The following is a 19,992-nucleotide window of genomic DNA, read 5'->3' on the forward strand; positions in this document are numbered from 1 at the left end:
GACAGGATCCAGAATTCCATTGGGAGTTCAGCCCAAGTTCAACCTGGAGCTAAGGAGGGAATTGCTGGGATGAAGCTGCTCTGTGCTTCCAGTGCCTTTGGCAGCCTGGGTCAGGCCCTTCCCTATCCCAGAGAAACCTCCTAAAGCAGGAATTTCATCTTTAGGAGCAGCTTTTCCAAGGCTTCATTTTAATCCCATCATTTCCACGGGCTTGGTTGTCCATAGAAACAATTTAAATCCCAATATTTCAAAAATCTTTCCAAAATTTCAAGGACAATTTCTTTTCTTCCCTGTTTTTTTTTTTTTTTTTTTTGTACATTAATTATCTCAAATTTCCATATTTTTCCTAGATATTCCTGGGTACTTTATCCACATCCATCTGTTCCTAAGTCTCTTCCTTTCCCAGGCCCTTCCCTATTCCAGAGAAACCTCCTAAACCAGGAAATTCATTTTTAAGAGCAATTTTTCCAAGGCTTGTCCTTGCAATGGGCCTCATTTTAATCCCATCATTTCCATGGGATTGGTTATCCATAGAAACCATTTAAATCCCAATATTCCCATATCTCTCCAAGATTTCAAAGAGTCTTTCTTTGCTTCTCTGCTCAGCTGTATTCTTTTATATTTTTTTAATATATTTTTTCCCAGTTTTGTATGTTCATTTTCTCAAACTTCCATATTTTTCCTAGATATTCCTGGGCAGTTTATCCACGTGATATTATTAAAAATAATTCCATGTGTCTCTAAGGCTGTGCCAATACTAAAATCAGATTTATAGGCCCAGTAGATAATGAACACTTTTTTACATTTTTCTTTTGGAATTTTGCAAGGGGAATCCCACATTTCCCATTCCCAGTTTCCTGCTGTCCAATTTGAAGGAATTCAACATTCCATGTCCCGTTCAGCTCCTTGCTCCATCCCTGCTCCCTGGCTAAAAACAGAATCCTCATTTTTAAAGGAAAACAGGAGGAATTTTGTACTTTGAGGTTTTTTCTTCACGGAAATTCTACCTTAAAATAAATTATCCTGAAAATTTTGCTTGAAGGACTCCATTAAATTCCATCTGGCTTTCCAGTGCTGATATTCCATGTATCCCTTGGAAATATTTTGAGGGAGGATTTCGAAGGGTTTAGGTAGAATCCCTGGAAAAGTTGCTTCAATTTTGTGGAATTTTTTGTGAATTTACTCTTTTTTTTTTGGCTTTTTTTTGGGCTCATCCCTTTCTGGATCAGTCATCTGTGTCTTGTGGATGCAAGATCAGGGTTCAATCCCAAGAAACGCACTTGGCAATGCTGGAGGATGGAAATCCCAGATCCATGTCCATTTTTCCTCTGCCTCTGTCCCTCCCTGACGTTGTCTCCTCCTTTTCCAGGGAGAAACAAAGATCCTGAAGCTGAAGAACCTGCGACCTCAGGACTACGCCAATTACAGCTGCATCGCCTCGGTGCGGAATGTCTGCAGCATCCCGGATAAGATGGTGTCCTTCCGCCTCTCCAACAAAACAGGTCAGCCCCAGCGCCTCACCCCTGCTGCCTCTGGCTTTTCCAGGGAATCCTGGCATGGTTTGGGTGGGAAGAACCTGGAATCTGTCTCATTCCAGCCCCTGCCGCGGCAGGGACACCTTCCGTAATCCCAGGGTGATCCAAATTTTGGTTTAAATGTCTTGGCTTGATTTAGGTTTGCCAATTTTGATATAGTCAATTTTTTCTTTGAGATAGGCAGGCCTAAAACTTAAAATGGGTATAAAGAAGAAATTTATTAATAACACAGAGAAAATAAGAAATTTGGAATAAGATTCTGTTCTGGTTTGAAGGACAGGTGTGTGCCAATAAAGGCAGGAACTTCTCTTTGAAATGGAGAATGTAAACCCCCTCTTCCAAATTATTATAATTTTGAAATTAAGGGGCTCTCAGGCAAAGATATGGGAATTAGGAATAACAGTTCTTTACTAGGAAAATTAAACTAGCAATGCAGTATTACACAGAACAATCCCAGCCCTGCCAGAGTCAGAATCCAAGCTGACACCCGTCAGTCAGTCAGGGTGTTGGCACAGTCCCATTCAATGGTGGCTGCATCCTCCTGCAGGGGCAGATGTGGTTCAGCTGGAGCAGTGCTCCTGGAGAAGGTGCAGTTTCCTCTGAAGCTCCAGGGATGATGTGCAAAGGTCTGGTTTTCCTCTGGGATCCAGTGGAAAGAAGGTTCCTTGGTGTCCCAAATGTCAGTTTTTATCTGGGTAGGAAAGGCTTGGCTCCTCCCCTGGCTGGAGCATCTCCCATGGGATGATGGAATTTTATCAGTCATGCCCTGGGACTCAGTGGCCATGAACAGGAGATATCTCCTGGAGGGAGGATGGGCTGTGGGAAGATAAAGATGATTGCCCAGCTGGTTTAAAGATGGCCCATGAGCAGATAATGTGTGCCAGGAGATCAGGGGCACTGCCCCAGCTGGGGTAACAGATGGGACAGAATTCACATTTCTGGCCACATTAACCCCACACCGATTCCCAGGTCACTCCCTCCTTCCCCCCCACCTTCCATATTTCTTAACAGCAACATGTAGAGACGCTTCAGTCAGTTTTCCTCTCAAATATTCATTTCAGTTCACTCTAGAGATAGAAGCTCCTTCTTGTTTTAGCCATAGGGTGTGTCTTCACAATTTGCATCCACCTGGGAAAATCTGCAAATCGTGGAACTCCTCCCATCTTCACATTCTTTCCTGAGCTGTGTTATGGGTCATGGTCAAAACTCATGGGGTATTACTCTAAAGGGGAAGCTTTTCAAAGGCAGAAATTCTCTTCATCTCTTATTTCACCAAATGTCTCTGTTCGTCTGTCCAGTCTCCAGAGATCCCCGTTCCTTCAGAGCAAAGGATCCTTTTCTCAACCCCCACAAGTGTTTCTTCACAATAATTTAAAGGGCCATAGCCCACAAAAAAGGTTTTTCAGCCAAACTCTTCAAGGCATCTCTTCAATCCCTTCCCATCTGGAAACTTGGCTCCCACTTCATTGACTTTAGGATATTTCCTGCTTTATTCCTCTCATTCAAAGGAAGTCAGGAGATCTGCAGTGTTATCATCCAGCCTGGCCTTGGGCACTGCCAGGGATCCAGGGGCAGCCACAGCTGCTCTGGCAATTCCAGCCCAGCCAGGAATTCCCAATATCCCACCTAAATCACCCCTCTACCATCTTAAAGCCATTTCCCCCTTGTCCTGGTCATTCCCAGCCAGGAATTCCTTCCCAATATCCAACCTAAATCTCCATTTTTCCTGCTAAAAGCCATTCCCTTTGTCCTGTCCCTCCATCCCTTGTCCCCAGTCCCTCTCCAGCTCTCCTGGAGACCCTTTAGGTGCCCTCAGCTCTCCTTGGATCCTTCTCCAGGGGAACATTCCCAATTCTCCCAGCCTGGCTCCAGAGGGGCTCCATGGAGCAGCTCCATGACCTCTGGAATCCCTCCAACAGCTCCTTGTCTTCCCTGTACTGTTGAAACATAAGAATTTTTATTCCACAAAATATTTCATGGGAAAAACCCAACCTTTTCCTGCTCTGGCATTGATTTCAGGGATTGATTTGACCTTTTCTTACATCGACCTAAACATCAATTCCTTCATTGATTCCAACCAGAATGTTTCCTTTTGGATTTAATTGTTCCAAATGGAAATATCCAAGGGGTTGTGTTGAAATCCTTTTGTGGGAAGATCTCTCAGCCTTTAGGCAGAATTCCTGGGAAAGTTGTTTCTGTTTTGTGGAATTCTTGTGAATTTATTCTGATTTTTTCACTTATCCCTTTTGGATCGGTCACTTGTGTCTCTCCCTCTTGTTGTGGCTGTAACACTGGAGGTCCATCCCAAGAAATGCACTCAGGAATGCTGGGGGAGGATGGAAATCCCTGATTTTACCTCTCCTAAAGGCTCAGTGTGCAGGATAAGCACAGGATGTGTCTGAAATGGTTTCTGAACCTCCCAAAAAAAGACCCAAACTGAGCTTGAATTTCTGACTAATCAGGAATTTCAGGGGAATGTTCTTTGGAGAGTGATTCCACAGGAAACGTTGGAATATCTGGAAACTTCATCTTAGATTAGAGTAGGTTAGGCTTTAATAATATGTGTCTGAGGCCCTGAAATCAGGGAGAAAATGAACACAAAATCAAAATGCTGAGAGTGGCTGGGATCAACGAGGAATTTTATTTGCACTTCCATAGTTCCCATCATTCCTGTCCTCAGGACTTTATTCCAAGGAGTTGCCTCCAGCTTTTTTTGGAATTTCCCATCATTCCTGTCCTCAGGGCTTTATTCCAAGGAGTTGCCTCCAGCTTTTTTGGGATTGCTGATTGGACAGCAGACCTGTGGTTTCCCACTGCTGTCCATAACCATTGAAACCAGCTCCACCAGGAATTATGTTCTGCTCTGAAGATATCCAGGAAAATGACTTGGAAAACCTTAATTTACACTCCCATTTAATTTCTCCAGGGGAAAAAAAATATCCTGAAGTGAGGTTTGTCTGTCATGAGCAGCAGAAGCCTTTCCATGGAGGTGGAGCTGGGACCCACCTTCCCATGGAGTGTGGGAATTGATCCCACTCCCATTTTTCCTTGGAATGACTTTGCTGTTGGAACCAGCACGGTCTCAGTTCCTGCTGAGCCTCATTTTCAAAAAAAATTGATGTTCCAGCACTTGGGGAGCATCAAACTCTCATTTTCCAGGATGGGTGGTCCTGGGGCAATTTTGCCAAAAGATGGAATTACTCCCACCTTACCCATGCCATGGTTATCTGGGGAGAAAATTGTCTTTTCTGGAGTTATTTCCCAAGTAAACAAGCCTGGGGAATTACAAGGATTCCCACTTTTCCATGAGGAATTTGATCACAAGCATCAAGGGCAGGATTAGATGTGAAAAGTGATTAATGCAAGAGTTCATTAAGAACAGGGACTGAGGTGGGGGTGGCTCCAAAGCAAAACTTTGCCCATTTAATAAAACTTCACCTCACAGAAGTTCTTCAGTTGAGCTTTACCTGGTGTAACTCTGGAGAAATTAGAGAAATTGTAAATCCAGAGGAATCCAGGATAAATCCAAAGTAATGAAAACCAGAGCCTGAAGCTGAGGCTGTTTCAGTCCTGCCCTGCCCAACGGTTTTAATTGGAAGCTGGAGGGATGGGATGGAGAATCTGAGAGGTGCAAAGATGTCCCAGATTTATTGTCATTGTTGTGGTTCTCAGAGTGTTTAACTCAGCTGCACTCTGTGGGATCAGAATGGGGGAATTTGGCTCTTTGATGGAATCATGGAATGGTTTTGGTTGGATCTTAAATCCCACCCAGTGCCATGGCAGGGACACCTCCTACTGTCCCAATGTCCAGCCTGGCCTTGGGCATTCCAGGGATCCAGGGGCAGCCACAGCAAATCTGGGAATTCCAGCCCAGCCAGGAATTCCCAATTCCCAATATCCAACATAAATCCATCCTTTTCCAGCCTAAAGCCATTCCCTGTGTCCTGTCCCTCCATCCTTGTCCCCAGCCCCTCTCCAGCTCTCCTGGATCCCTCCAGGCTCTGAGCTCTCCCTGGATCCTTCCCTTTTCCATTCCCAGCTCTCCCAGCCTGGCTCCAGTGTTTGGAGCAGCTCCATGTTTTCCTCTGCATCACTCCAGCAAATCCACAACTTTCTTGTGCTGAGAATTCCAGAGCTGGAATTTCCCATGTGGAATGTCCCAAGGATGGAACAGAGGGGGGGCAATCCCCTCCCTCCATGTGACCCCCTCATCCAACGCTGTGACCTCACTTTTCCAACAAAAACCTTTCTTTGTTCCAGCCCAGAGCAGTTTAAAACCCAAAACCAGCCCCAAAACCTACAGTGGGTGCTGGAGATGGAGGAGCTGAGGCCAGCCCAGAGTGTCCCCACAGCCCATGGTGACAATTAAATACAGTAATTTAGAGCAGAAGGTAGAGGTGCTCCCTGAGATGGATTTTGTTCCTAAAGGCAGCAACTAATCTGCAAATTTCTTATCTCAGTGGAGAAGAAATTGGAAGGGAAGCGTCCCCATGGCTGGGATGGGATGGGATGGGATAATGGGATGGGATGGGATAATGGGATTTAGGGCCCTTTGTCCATCCCAAACCATTCCTGATTCTCTGATTCCATCCCCATCTCTCTGCCTGTGCCTGGATCGTGCCTTGCTCAGGTTTCTCTGAGCAGCAGCAAATTCCTCCTTGTGTAGGAATCCCAGGATCTGCTGTTCCAAGCCCAACTCTGCTGAGTGTCAAAGAGGAATTATTGACAGCTGATGGTGTCATCAGTTTCCATGGGAGGTGCTAAAAAAAGGGAATTTTAGCCCCAGCTCCTGCTGAATGGCACATGGAACACTCTGAGCTAAGAATAACCTGAATGGAGCCTTTCATGAGCCTTCATTGTTTTAGAATGGCAGAGAAAAAGCAGGATATTTACCCAGAAAACCACGGGAATTCTGGGCTCCTCAGAATAGTTCTTGTAATATGATTGAGGGAAAGCAAATCAGGCTTTTCTCTGGCTCCACAAAGCAGCTTGGGTGGCACTGATTCATTTGGAAATTATATTACTTTGTCTATTAGCAGCCAGTTTAGTGCAGGTGATCATTAATCCATAAATTAAGGCTGAGTTTTGGCAGCTCCCAGGATAAAATAAACCAGCCCAGGAACTTTTCCCGAGCAAGATGAGTCTTTCAATCCGTGATTTTTCAGCTGCCTGCCACAGCTCATTGAAATCACAGCTGAGGCTGCTGCTCTGTCTGGGGCATGTGGTGGGAGACAAATTAAAAAAGGCTTAATTCACTTTTAATCCCTCGATTAAGCTGAAGTCTGTCATGATAAACTTGCTTTGTTTCCTGTCAGTCACTCAATGCACGGCAAAGGGAATTATGGAAGGTGGAAAAAATATTTCCCTTCACGTTTCCTGGCATTGCTGGGGGGAGGAGACTGGGATCTGCATGGAAGGGGCTGGAAATCCTGAGGGTGCTCTGAGCTGAGCTCTGCAGGTGGAAGTTGTTGTGGAATCCAGAATGGTTTGGGATGGAAGGACCTTAAATCCCATCCCATTATCCCATCCCATCCCATCGTCCCAATGTCCAACTTGACCTTGGACACTTCCAGGGATCCAGGAGCAGCCACAGCTTTTCCAGGACAATTCTTTAGTAAAAAGGAATAATAAAAAATAAAGCTGGAAAGGATCCCAAGGGATCCCCCAGTCCTGTACTTTATTAGGTCTGAACCTTGCCCTTCCAATCCCATTATCCTGGCTGGTTTTGACTCCCTGCAGGGCTGATCTGGTCCTGGAATTCCCCATGGAATGAGGAATTGTCCCCTTTGCAGCAGGGTTTTCCATGTTGGAATGTGGGTGTCTTGTCTCAGGAACCCCTGAGGAGCTGGGCAGGGAATGGAGAATTCCTGAGGGGCTGGGCAGGGAATGGAGAATTCCTGAGGGAGCTGGGAAGGGAATGGAGAATTCCTGAGGAGCTGGGCAGGGAATGGAGAATTCCTGAGGAGCTGGGCAGGGAATGGAGAATTCCTGAGGAGCTGGGAAGGGAATGGAGAATTCCTGAGGAGCTGGGAAGGGAATGGAGAATTCCTGAGGAGCTGGGCAGGGCTCAGCTGCAGCAAAGGAGGCTCAGGGGGAATTTCTGGCTCTGCACAACTCCCTGCCAGGAGGGGACAGCCAGGGGGTGGGGCTCCCATTTTCCATGTAAAAACCTCCAGGATCAGAGGAAATGGCCTCAAGTGTCACCTGGGGAGGCTCAGGTTGGATATTGGAAAAATTCCTTCCTGGGAAGGGTTTCCCAGCCCTGCACAGCTCCCAGGGCAGGCTGCAGTCCCATCCCTGGAGGGATTTCAGTCCCTGTGCAGGTGGCACTTGGGGACACGGGGCTGTGGTGGCCTTGGAGTGCTGGGAATGGTTTGGACTCGATGTCTTCGGGGTGTTTTCCAATCCTAACAATTCCATGATTGTATAAACATTTCCTCTATTCCCTGAGGCTCACATCACCCCATTCTCCTGGGAGAAGCTCAGTCCTGAGGGAAGCTGAGCCCTCCACATCCCCAAAAACATCAGGTCCAACCAGAGCTGATTCCCTGCATCCCAAAAAATTCCCTTTTTACACATCCCTGGATCCCAGCTCCCTTTCCCTGAGCTGCTGTTTCCCCTGCCCAGAAGCCCCAGGGTCCCTCCTTGGCAGCTCCTCATTAACCATCATCCCCAATCACTAATTAGGGCTTGACCAGCTGATCCTCATTGAAATAATGAGATTTCATTCCCTTTCCTGAAAGGAGGCTTGAAATGAAGAGGAATTCTGGAAAAGTTGGAGGAGGAAGGAAAAAGGTTGTTGAGGATAGAAAGGAGTGCAGGGATTGGGACAGGGATCCCTGCACTGGCTTGTGTGGATCTATGGAATATAAAACACTGAGCTTGGCTGAAAATCCTTCAGCAATATGATTTATAATCTATTTATTTCCGGTTTTGGATTTTAAGGGAAGGTTATTCCCTCCCCAGAGGTGCTGGCACTGCCCAGCTGCATCCCCACTTCATTTCAGGAAAGGAAGGAAATCCTGGAATTGCAGGATGGAGTGGAACAAACAGGGAAGGAGATGTGATCAGCTAAAAATGAAGTTAAAAAAAAAAAAATTCAAATGCAGCTACAACCAAATGTACTGAGATGAAATGAAGTGCAACAAAAAGGATACTTGCCAAATTATTCCCATTTATATCCTGAAAATCAGGGGGAAAAGGTAAATAAAGAGACAGAGAACTGAAGAAAGGAAATTTAAAAAAACTAATAAAACCAAAAAAAGAAGAGGAATTCTGGAAAAGTTGGAGGAGGAAGGAAAAAGGTTGTTGAGGATAGAGAGGAGTGCAGGGATTGGGACAGGGATCCCTGCACTGGCTTGTGTGGATATATGGAATATAAAACACTGAGCTCAGCTGAGCTAAAATCAGCAATATGATTTATAATCTATTTATTTCTGGTTTTGGATTTTAAGGGAAGGTTCCTCCCTCCCCAGAGGTGCTGGCCCTGCCCAGGTCCCAGGGAATGGTGACATTCCCGAGGCTGCCAGGAGGGTTTGGACACCAGGGGCCCCAGGGTGGGATTATTGGGGGTCTGGGCAGGGGCAGGAGTTGTTCTCCAGGATCCTCGTGGATTTTTCCCACTCAGGATATTCCAATTTACAATTTTCTGAGAATTCAATTCTTTATTTCTCTCCTTTAACTCCCCTCTCTGCTTCCCAAACCTCAGAATTTTCCATTTTTGACAGGGTGCCCACACAAAATGATCTTGCTCTTGCCTCTACTTTAAGCCTCTTTATTTCAGGGACAGGCTCAGGACAGACTGAAAAATAGGATTTTTTATTTTTTTTTTTATTTTTAACCCCCTCAGGGACCCAGTGGGAGGCTCAGGGACACAGACAAGGGTGGCTCTGGCCATCAAGGGGGGTGGGGGGAGCCCCCCCTTTATCCCAGAACAGATCCAGGGATTTCAGCAGCTGGAAATTCCTCCTGTGATCCAGAGAAAACCCCAAATCCTGCCTGTGACAGGAGGGGCTGGAATTAAATCATCTCTGAGGACTCTTCCAACCCAAATCATTCCATGAGGAACCATTCCATTATGATCCCAGAGCACTTGCAATGCTTAAAGCTGCTCTGGGAATATTTTACCTCAGTTATTCCATGTATCAATCAAAAAAAAAAAGAAAGATTTGGGATTTGAGAAGCTTCTCTTTATTTCTTCTTGACCTGGGAGTGCTGTAAATTTAAAGGCAGCGAAAAGGAGATGGGAGAAAAGAGAAAGTCAAAAAGAAAGATGAGATAAAGATGTTTTATTTGCCTAAACACAAAGTTTTTTGAACTAGAACTGTTCTAGGACTGTTGAGCTGGAAAATTTTCTCCTCTTTCCAGGTGGTGTGCAACTTCCACTGGGATCTCTCTAGCAGCAGAGGATAAACATAGAAAAGTATAAAAGAAACTTTAATCACTTGTTCAGCTTTAGGATTTATTTTTCTGTTTTTCCCTGGGTTTATATTTTTTTAGGGGCAATTTGGGTTTTTTGAGGGCCTGATGATAAAAAGAAAGGACCTGTCCTATTGCAGGGTGGGCAAAAAAAAAGAAAGTTTATTTTTGCCCTGTAGAATAACAGTAAAAATAAATAAAAAAGGTGATGAGGAATGGAGCTGAGGGGAAGGCAGATTTAAGTTGGATTTATGGAAGGAATTCCTGGCTGGGAGAGTGAGGAGGGGCTGGGATGAATTCCCAGAGCAGCTGTGGCTGCCCCTGGATCCCTGGGAATGTCCAAGGCCAGGCTGGGACAGGGCTGGGATGAGTTTTAATCCCATTCTGGGATTTTCTGTTTCAAACTCAAAATCTGGGAATCCCAACCCGCTGTTGTTTGAACTTTCTGAGTAAATAGTTGCAGGAGTGCTGCTTCCAGCCTGGCAGGGAGCTCAGACTCCTCCTCTCAGCCCTGCCTGAGGAATATTCCCATTCTCGTTAGGAATATTGGCTTTGTGCTCCTGCAAGAAATGCTGGCTGTAAATGAAATGGATGCACACACAGCAATGGATATAAAAATATAATTCAATTATGTTCTATTACTTCAGTTCTGCCTTTCAAATAATGCCCCAAACTGGAGGAAATAATGTCCTTTCATTCCTATTCATCACAGCTGAGAGCCTTGTCAAGGACACGACTTGCTGCCTGTACTTTGATATTGCTATTAAATTATTGGGTTTCTTCTGCATTTCCAGTAATCCCTGAAGCCAATTGTGACATTTCCTCAATTCCATACATCCAGCCTAAATACCTCAATTTGTCTCACTGTAATTATGACACGTTGGCAGTGGATTTTTTTCGGGCTGCTCCCGGAATGACAGATGGATTTTCCTCCCAGTGTGATTCCAGCCTCAGCTCCCCACCCCTTCAGATCCCCCCAACACCTCCATCAGATCCTGGAATAAATCCCCAAAGGGTTTGGGGATGGGACCTTAGGGATTATCCCATTAGGGATGCCTTCCATGGGATCAGGTTGCTCCAACCCCATCCAGCCTGGAACATTCCAAGGATGGAGCAGCCACAGCTTCTCTGCTCCTGAGTGCTTGGCCTTAATTAGCCTGGTCTAATTAAGAGGGTTAACTTAGTGCTTGGGTTGTGCTGGTCTGACAAATTCTTGCCCCAGTCATTAATTAAGACCAGGGTGTGTTTCTCCTGTTTTAGGATTATCCCATTCCATTCCCTGCAGGGCAGGGACACCTTCCCCAGGATCAGGTTGCTCCTAACCTGAAACATTCCAAGGATGGAGCAGCTTCTCTGCTCCCAGTGCTTTGCAGCCTGGTTTAATTAAGAGTGTTAATGATGACTTAAAGGGTGCTGGGTTTGTGCTGATCTTGCCCCAGTCATTAATCAAGACCAGGGTGTTTTTCCTGCTGGTTAAGCACCTTGTGAGGCCAGTGTTGCAGCCATTAATTATTAATTTGCTAATCAATCTCCATCCATCCCCCACCGGTGCCTGACTGGCCTTTAACACAAGAAAATGGGTGTAATTCCCACTGGGAGTGCCTGGGCTGGGCGCTGTGACCCTCTGGGATTTCAGGGCACTTTGTCACTGGTGCTTTGGCTCCCCAGGCAGCTCTGGGAGCCCGGGATGCAGCCCCTGAACGGAGCAGGGAGGATTCCCTGGGATCAGCAGGGCCTTGTTCTGCCAGGCAGGAGCTGCCAGGGCTCTGCTGCTCTCTGTGTGCCCTGCCAAGCCAGGCCTGGCTCCCAAATCTGGGACTGGAGCTCGGCCCCAAAGGGCAGGGGAGGTGCAGAGCCCTTAAGGAGTTTGGGAAATGTGCTCCAGGCGAGGTTTGGGAATATTTCCCAGAGCTTGCTACTGTTTGATGATGGATTTTGTTTTTCCTGATGGGGGCCAGGGAAGGTTTCCCCAGGAATGTTGGCTGGCTGAGGTTGGAGGTTGTGGGTGGCCAAAGCTCGTGGCTCAGTGTTCCCTCGTTAATCCTGGAGGTTAGGACAGACCTAGGACAGACCTAGAACAGACAGCCTGGGACAGACAGCCTGGGACTGACCTAGGACAGACCTAGGACAGACAGCCTAGGACAGACCTAGGACAGACAGCCTGGGACAGACCTAGGACAGACCTAGGACAGACAGCCTGGGACTGACCTAGGACAGACAGCCTGGGACAGACCTAGGACAGACAGCCTGGGACTGACCTAGGACAGACAGCCTGGGACAGACAGCCTAGGACAGACCTAGGACAGACCTAGGACAGACAGCCTGGGACAGACCTAGGACAGACAGCCTGGGACTGACCTAGGACAGACAGCCTGGGACAGACAGCCTAGGACAGACCTAGGACAGACCTAGGACAGACAGACCTAGGACAGACCTAGGACAGACCTAGGACAGACAGCCTGGGACAGACAGTCTAGGACAGACCTAGGACAGACCTAGGACAGACCTAGGACAGACCAGGACAGACCTAGGACAGACAGACCTAGGACAGACCTAGGACAGACAGCCTGGGACAGACAGCCTAGGACAGACAGCCTGGGACAGACCTAGGACAGACAGCCTAGGACAGACAGCCTGGGACAGACAGACCTGGGACAGACCTAGGACAGACCTAGGACAGACAGCCTAGGACAGACAGCCTGGGACAGACCTAGGACAGACAGCCTGGGACAGACCTAGGACAGACCTAGGACAGACAGACCTAGGACAGACCTAGGACAGACAGCCTAGGACAGAGCTCAGCCTGGGGAGCAGCTCTGGCAGTGCTGACAGACCCCATTGAGCCCTTCTGGCAGGGATGGGCTCATTGCATTTGGAATCTGGGAATTTGTGGGATTTCACACACGAGCCTCTCCCGTGTCTCTGTGAGTTTTGGTGTTGGGGGATGGTGCTGGCCCTGAGGCTTCACTTCCCAAACTAGGACTGGACCTAACTTAATAAAACCCATCACTCTTTAGTTCCACGTGGCAACCCTGGGATGAATCCAGGCTGGGGGATGAAGGGATTGAGATCAGTGAGGAAGAAAAACCTGGGAATGTTGGTGGGTGAGATCTGGACATGCCCATCCCAGAATCTCCCAAATTCTGGGCTGATCCCTCAGCGTGGGAATTCTGTCCCTGTGCTCAGGTGAGACCCCACCTGCAGAGCTGCCCCAGCCCTGGGGACACAGCAGGACCTGGAGCTGCTGGAATGATCCAGAGGAATCCAGGGAGCTGCTCTGGAGCCAGGCTGGGAGAGCTGGGGGTGCTCACCTGGAGAGGAGAAGGGTCCAGGAGAGCTGAGGGCACCTGGAGGGATCCAGGAGAGCTGGAGAGGGGCTGGGGACAGGGATGGAGGGACAGGACACAGGGAATGGGACACTGCCAGGGGCAGGGATGGATGGGATGGTGGGAATTGGGAATTCCTGGCTGGGCTGGGATTGCCAGAGCAGCTGTGGCTGTCCCTGGATCCCTGGCAGTGCCCAAGGCCAGGCTGGACACTGGGACAGTGGGAGGTGTCCCTGCCATGGCAGGGGTGGCACTGGAAGATTTAATGTCCCTTTAACCCAAACCATTCCAGGATTCCATGATTCCCAGGCTATAACTCCCCATTCCTTTCTCCTTTAGCAAAGAAATATCAAAGTAAAGGCTCACTTGTGAATATTGGGAATATTTGGAATATCCCCTTCATAAGAGGAGTTTGACCCTTGATCTGCTCCACTCAATCCTATTTGCTAAAAACCTCAACAGCCTTCCTGAATTTCTTAACATCCTTCAGATTAAATCCAGCTTACCGTGGCCATGGCTGCAGAAATCCAGGGATTTCTGTCTGCTCTTTTGGGATTGGAGCTGACAGCGAAACCTGTGATGTAAATAAAGGGAAAGTATCCAAACCCTCATTTCCATGGCCTTGTCTGGAGGGCCAGGATGAAAGGGACGTGTCCCAGCCTTTTTATCCCATCCCACTGTTCCTGCAGGGTGGCAGAGGGTCCCTTTCATCTGCAGGATTATGGAAATGGCCCCACCAGCTCGGGCTGACCTCGCTGCTTTTATCTTTTCCTTCAAGTTCTGAGGATTATCCGTGGTTCCCTTGTTCCCTGTCTGGAGATTTGATGGGAAGTGAGAGCAAAGAGCAGCTCCTTGCTGGAATTGCTCAGGAAAAATGATGAAACCAAAGAGAGAGGAAAAGCAAGATGGAATTAGGTGCCAGCTGGGTGTTGGTGATGATCCCACAGGTTCTGGTTGTACCTGGATCCCTGTTTTTCTCTCCTTCTCCCAAAAAAATCCTGTTTAAGCAGAAATCACAGCACAATTCCCAGCTGGAATTCCAAACTGGAGGCATCAGCTGAGGGAAGAAGAGCTCAGAGGATGTGAGCAGAGACCCTGGCACAGCTGGCACAGCTCCCTGGTTTGGGGTCTGGGTTTCCACCATGAGCCAAATTCCTTTGGTTTTTATTACCTGGACCAGGAATTCATGCTGGGAAGGATTTGAGGAGTCCAAAACTGGGAGGATCTGGAAGAGAGGATTGGGAATCTCTGCCCTCCTGAGGATTTTCCCTCTGGTGACTGAGGGAGTGGCTGGAGCAGTGTCAGGGAGGGATGGGATGGATTTTAGGGAAAGGTCCCACTGTTCCAGAGGTGCTGGCACTGCCCAGGGAATGGTGACATTCCCGAGGCTGCCAGAGCTCCAGGATTGCCCAGAGTGGGATTGTTGGGGGGTCTGGAGCTGGATCAATGAGCCCTGTGGGTCCCACCCACTCAGGATATTCCATGAATATGATATTCCCAGTTTTCCCAGTGCCAGGACAGGTACAAAGATAATTTTCCCATTTTTTTTTATTCCCACTTCCAAATCAGACAAAGCAAATTCCTCCTGGGTGAAGCCCAAATGAAGCAAACTCTGATTTTATGGCTGATTCTTGTATTTGCCTGCAGTGCTTTGTTTGTGTTCCTTTAATATTGAAATAAATTCCCATCTAAAGCAGAACACCCGGGAATATCTCCCTGTAATACAAGGATGGGGATGAGAATTTGGAACATAACATTTTTATTGCCTTTCCCTTTTTATTACCACTTTTGCTGGCATTCTTGGCCCAGAATGTCAATCCTTCACCTTTATTCCTGTTGTGTTTTTTTGGGGGTTTTTTTGTTTTTTTTTTTTTTTGGTTTTTTTTTTTTTTTTCTTTGTTTTCTTTTGGTTTTTTTGAATTGCTGCTTTTTCTGGCCTAGGAATGGATATTTATACATTGGTTCATCATTAATGCAGCTTCAAGGATGCCCTGGAGCAAAGGGTGGATCCCTCACCACAGGGGACACAGAATGTCACATGTGACTTTATATTTATATTTATATTTATATTTATATTTATATTTATATTTATATTTATATTTATATTTATATTTATATTTATATTTATATTTATAGTATTCATAGTATAGTATTTATACTATTTATTTATTAATATTATTAACATTAACATTAATATTATTAATATTAATATTCTCTTTTTAATATTTTATTTATAGCTATGCTTTCTGATGAATTGCTTCCCAGCTCCTTATTATTGAGCATTTGCTCCTCTTCTTTCACATGGAAATATTTCATGGAAAAGGAGAGACAAGAAAAGAGAATTAAATTTAATTTGTTTCATCCCAGATCAGCAGCATCTCCCCATCAACCTGTGCTGACTGCTCCCACTACACCTGCTGATAGGATTTTATGGGAATTTTATGGGAATTGTGGGAATTAGGTGTGAGCTGCAGGCTGTACATCCCAGAGAGGGAAAACGCCTGTCGGGGGTTGTTCTGTCTCCGTGTGCAAAGAGATGTCCCAAGGGATTCCAGCTCCAGGGATTCATCCCAGCAGCCAAATTCCCAGGAGTTCAGTGGGGAGAAGATGGAAGAAGAGGGATGGATGAGGATGAGGATGAGGATGAGGATGAGGATGAGGATGAGGATGAGGATGAGGATGAGGATGAGGGATGGATGAATGGTAGGATCTGACTTGAGGAGAGCAGGCTTCCCATGCCAAAGAAGTTCTTTACCAATTCCTTTTTCCAAGATTTCCAATCCAGTGTTCTGGCACCTGTCACACACATGATGTGTCCCATCCCAAATGTGGCTGCAGAGCTGTCTGTCCATCCATCCATCCATCCATCCATCCATCCATCCATCCATCCATCCATCATCCATCCATCATTCATCCATCCATCCATCCATCCATCATCCATCCATCATCCATCCATCCATCATCCATCCATCCATCCATCCATCATCCATCCATCCATCATCCATCCATCATTCATCCATCCATCCATCATCCATCCATCCATCATCCATCCATCATCCATCCATCCATCCATCATCCATCCATCCATCCATCCATCATCCATCCATCCATCCATCCATCATCCATCCATCCATCCATCATCCATCCATCCATCCATCCATCCATCATCCATCCATCCATCATCCATCCATCATCCATCCATCCATCCATCCATCATCCATCATCCATCCATCATCCATCCATCCATCATCCATACATCATCCATCATCCATCCATCCATCCATCCATCCATCCATCCATCATCCATCCATCCATCCATCATCCATCCATCCATCCATCATCCATCCATCATCCATCCATCCATCCATCCATCCATCATCCATCCATCCATCATCCATCATCCATCCATCCATCCATCCATCCATCATCCATCCATCCATCCATCCATCATCCATCCATCATCCATCCATCCATCATCCATCATCCATCCATCCATCCATCCATCCATCATCCATCCATTATCCTTCCCTGCTCCCATCAATCCCTGCCTGTCTCTGCATGCCCAGGGAATGTGGCTGCCCCTGGATTCCAAGGCCAGGTTGGACATTGTGCTTGGACTCTGGCTCAGTGGGAGGTGTCCCTGCCATGGCAGGGCTGGCCCTGGGTTCAATTTAAGATCCCTCCACCCCAAGCATTCCCTGATCCGTGATTCCTGCTCTCTTGCAGCCTCCCCTTCCATCAAGCTCCTGGTGGACGACCCCATCGTGGTGAACCCTGGGGAAGCCATCACGCTGGTGTGTGTGACCACGGGGGGGGAGCCGGCGCCCAGCCTGACGTGGGTCAGGTCTGGGGGGGCCCTGCCCGACAAGAGCGTCCTGAGCGGGGGCACGCTGACCATCCCCGCCATGGCCAGCGGCGACTCGGGCACCTACAGCTGCCTGGCCAACAACAACGTGGGCAACCCCGCCAAAAAGTCCACCAACATCATCGTCAGAGGTGAGGCCAGCTGGAAAACCAGCCAGATTCCTCCTGGAGGGGAGGGAATGGGATGGGCTTTAAGGTCGGTCCTGGTGTGAAGGACAGGTGTGTGCCAATAAAGGCAGGAGCTTCTCTTGAAATGGAGAATGGAAACTCCCTCCCTCCAAATTATTATAATTTTGAAATTAAGGGGCTCTCAGGCAAAGAGATGGGAATTAAAAATAACAGTTCTTTACTAGGAAAATTAAAATAGCAATGCAGTATTACACAGAACAATCCCAGCCCTGCCAGAGTCAGAATCCAAGCTGACACCCGTCAGTCAGTCAGGGTGTTGGCACAGTCCCATTCAATGGTGGCTGCATCCTCCTGCAGGGGCAGATGTGGTTCAGCTGGAGCAGTGCTCCTGGAGAAGGTGCAGTTTCCTCTGGAGCTCCAGGGATGATGTGCAACGGTCTGGTTTTCCTCTGGGATCCAGTGGAAAGAAGGTGCCTTGGTGTCCCAAATCTCAGTTTTTATCTGGGTAGGAAAGGCTTGGCTCCTCCCCTGGCTGGAGCATCTCCCATGGGATGATGGAATTTTATCAGTCATGCCCTGGGACTCAGTGGCCATGAACAGGAGATATCTCCTGGAGGGAGGATGGGCTGTGGGAAGATAAAGATGATTGCCCAGCTGGTTTAAAGATGGCCCATTAGCAGATAATGTGTGCCACAGATGGGGATCCAAAACTCATTTCTGGCCACATCAACCCAACACAAGGTCCCTTCCACCCCAGCCATTCCAGGATTCTCTGGTTCTAAGGTGGCTCCTCCATCCAATACGAGAGGAAAATGCTGGATAATGTCCTTGAAGGACCCCTGACATCAGATTGGGACACAGGGAAAGTCACAGGAATGTTTTCCAGGGTCTCAAGTGAAGACCATTGGCAGGGTTGGGAAGGCTGAATGAAAATCATGGAGCCATGGAATTGCTGAGGTTGGAAAAGTCCTCCAAGACCATCGAGTCCAACCATTCCCAGCACTGCCCCATGTCCCCAAGTGCCACGTGCACAGGGATTTAAATCCCTCCTTCCCACTCCTGGACATCTCATTCCATTTATTCCCTCCTGAGCAACTTCTCCCATTCCCATCTTTTATCACATCCCTCCTTCTTCCCTTCTGTAACAGCAGCACATTTTTAATTCCATTTGACTCCTCCTGTGTGGCTTTCACATCTGGGAAGTGGGAACCTCATCCTCAGAGTTCATTTTTCTGAGGGGTGGGATTCCCTGTCAGCTGAAACAGAAAATAATGACCGTGCTCAACAGCAGCACAAAAGCTCTTCCTGACAAAAAGCACTCCAGGGAAATCCCTTTTAAGGACCTCAGGATTATCCCTTTAAAAACTGTGTGTGAACTGTAGGTGTGGCTGCTAAAAAAAAAACTAAGGAATGAAAATAGAAGGAGGAATTTCAGATTGGGAAATTAAAGAACTTTTGTTGCTTTTTAAATTAAATAAAAATCCTAGGATTTTTTTTCTCCACCTGCCTTCCTTCTGCTTTCCTGTTCTTTATCCCAAAGGGTTTTTTTAGGAATTTTTAGGATTTTTAGGTCTCTGCCCAGTCTCATAAATAATTTTGGGAATTTTTATATATTGATATATATTGATGTTGTTTTGAGGTATTTAAGACTGGGAGAAAAAAGTTTTGGAGGGAAATATACCCCATATTGGAAGAAATCCTGAACTCCTGAACTCCAGCAAAGCTTCTGAGCCACCCCAAAAGCAGGAATAGGGATAATCCAGAGTGGAAACCTTGGGAATGGGGGGTTTTTCTGGGACTGGGAGAATGGCTGAGTCTCATTAAAGAAAAGAGGGAAGATTTCCAGTGGATCACTTTGGGGCAAGAAAACTCAGCAAGGTGTTTTGGGGTTTTTTTGGGACAGCTTTGGCACAAGAATTAAATGTCGTAAACATCCAGCTGCAACATTCCAAGGATTTGAAATTTATTTGGCAAGGGCAGAGCCCAGTGGGGTTCATGGCAGTTCTCTCTCATTTGTATCCCAATCCTTGTCTGGCTTGTGACAAAACTCCTGAATTCCCATTTTCTTGTGGATTGGGGCAGCCCTGATCCACTGCTCCAGCCACACATCCATGTCCTGGCAAACTGGGATTGTGGAGCTTAGGAAAGATTTTGGCTTTTTTCCCCTTTTTCTTCTGCTTGGGCTTTTTAAAATCAAGGAAATTCCAGCTGCTAAGTTGTCCCTGTTTCTTCTTGGTCAAATTGCTGCAGTTTTTATAATTTCACCCTCAGGTGAAAATGTTGGGATCCCATCCATGATCCAACATTAAAATCAGGGAGGAAGCATCTTTCCATCAGGAAAAATGGAAGGACACAAATTTCTGTCTCCAAAGCCAGTGACACCCCTGGGACGTTTTTCCTGGGAGCTGAGGGTGGGAAGTTGTGAAATTTCCACTCCTGGAGATCTCCAGGCCTTGGAAAACCTGGTGTGAGCTGGAGATCAGAGAAGGAACCCCTTGAGCTCAATCCCAGCTGGATTTTTCTCGGAATTACGGGACGGTTTGTGCTGGGAGAGATCTCAGAGATCTCCTATTCCCAACCCCCATGTTCTTTTCTCACTGATTTCTGTGAATTTTTCCCTCTAAAAGCTGCTAAAGGAGGAACCACGCTGAGTTTCTCCCCCTTTGATCTCACCTTCATCTCTTTAACGGATCAGATTTGGAGCAAGTTGTAAACTGAAA

At 47.0% G+C, this 19,992-nt stretch overlaps 1 protein-coding gene across 1 annotated transcript in view; it reads left to right on the top strand.

The window, feature by feature from the left end:
• The window catches only part of MDGA2 (MAM domain containing glycosylphosphatidylinositol anchor 2), a 190,801-nt gene that overhangs the window by 85,022 nt on the left and 85,787 nt on the right, over positions 1 to 19,992 (top strand). The window contains exons 5-6 of the mRNA XM_056493793.1: positions 1,370 to 1,502; positions 17,006 to 17,275. Coding sequence (XP_056349768.1) covers positions 1,370 to 1,502; positions 17,006 to 17,275 — 403 coding nt within the window. The remainder of the gene's footprint in view (positions 1 to 1,369; positions 1,503 to 17,005; positions 17,276 to 19,992) is intronic.

Source organism: Oenanthe melanoleuca, chromosome 5 (genome assembly GCF_029582105.1).
Source record: "Oenanthe melanoleuca isolate GR-GAL-2019-014 chromosome 5, OMel1.0, whole genome shotgun sequence".
NCBI lineage: Eukaryota > Metazoa > Chordata > Aves > Passeriformes > Muscicapidae > Oenanthe > Oenanthe melanoleuca.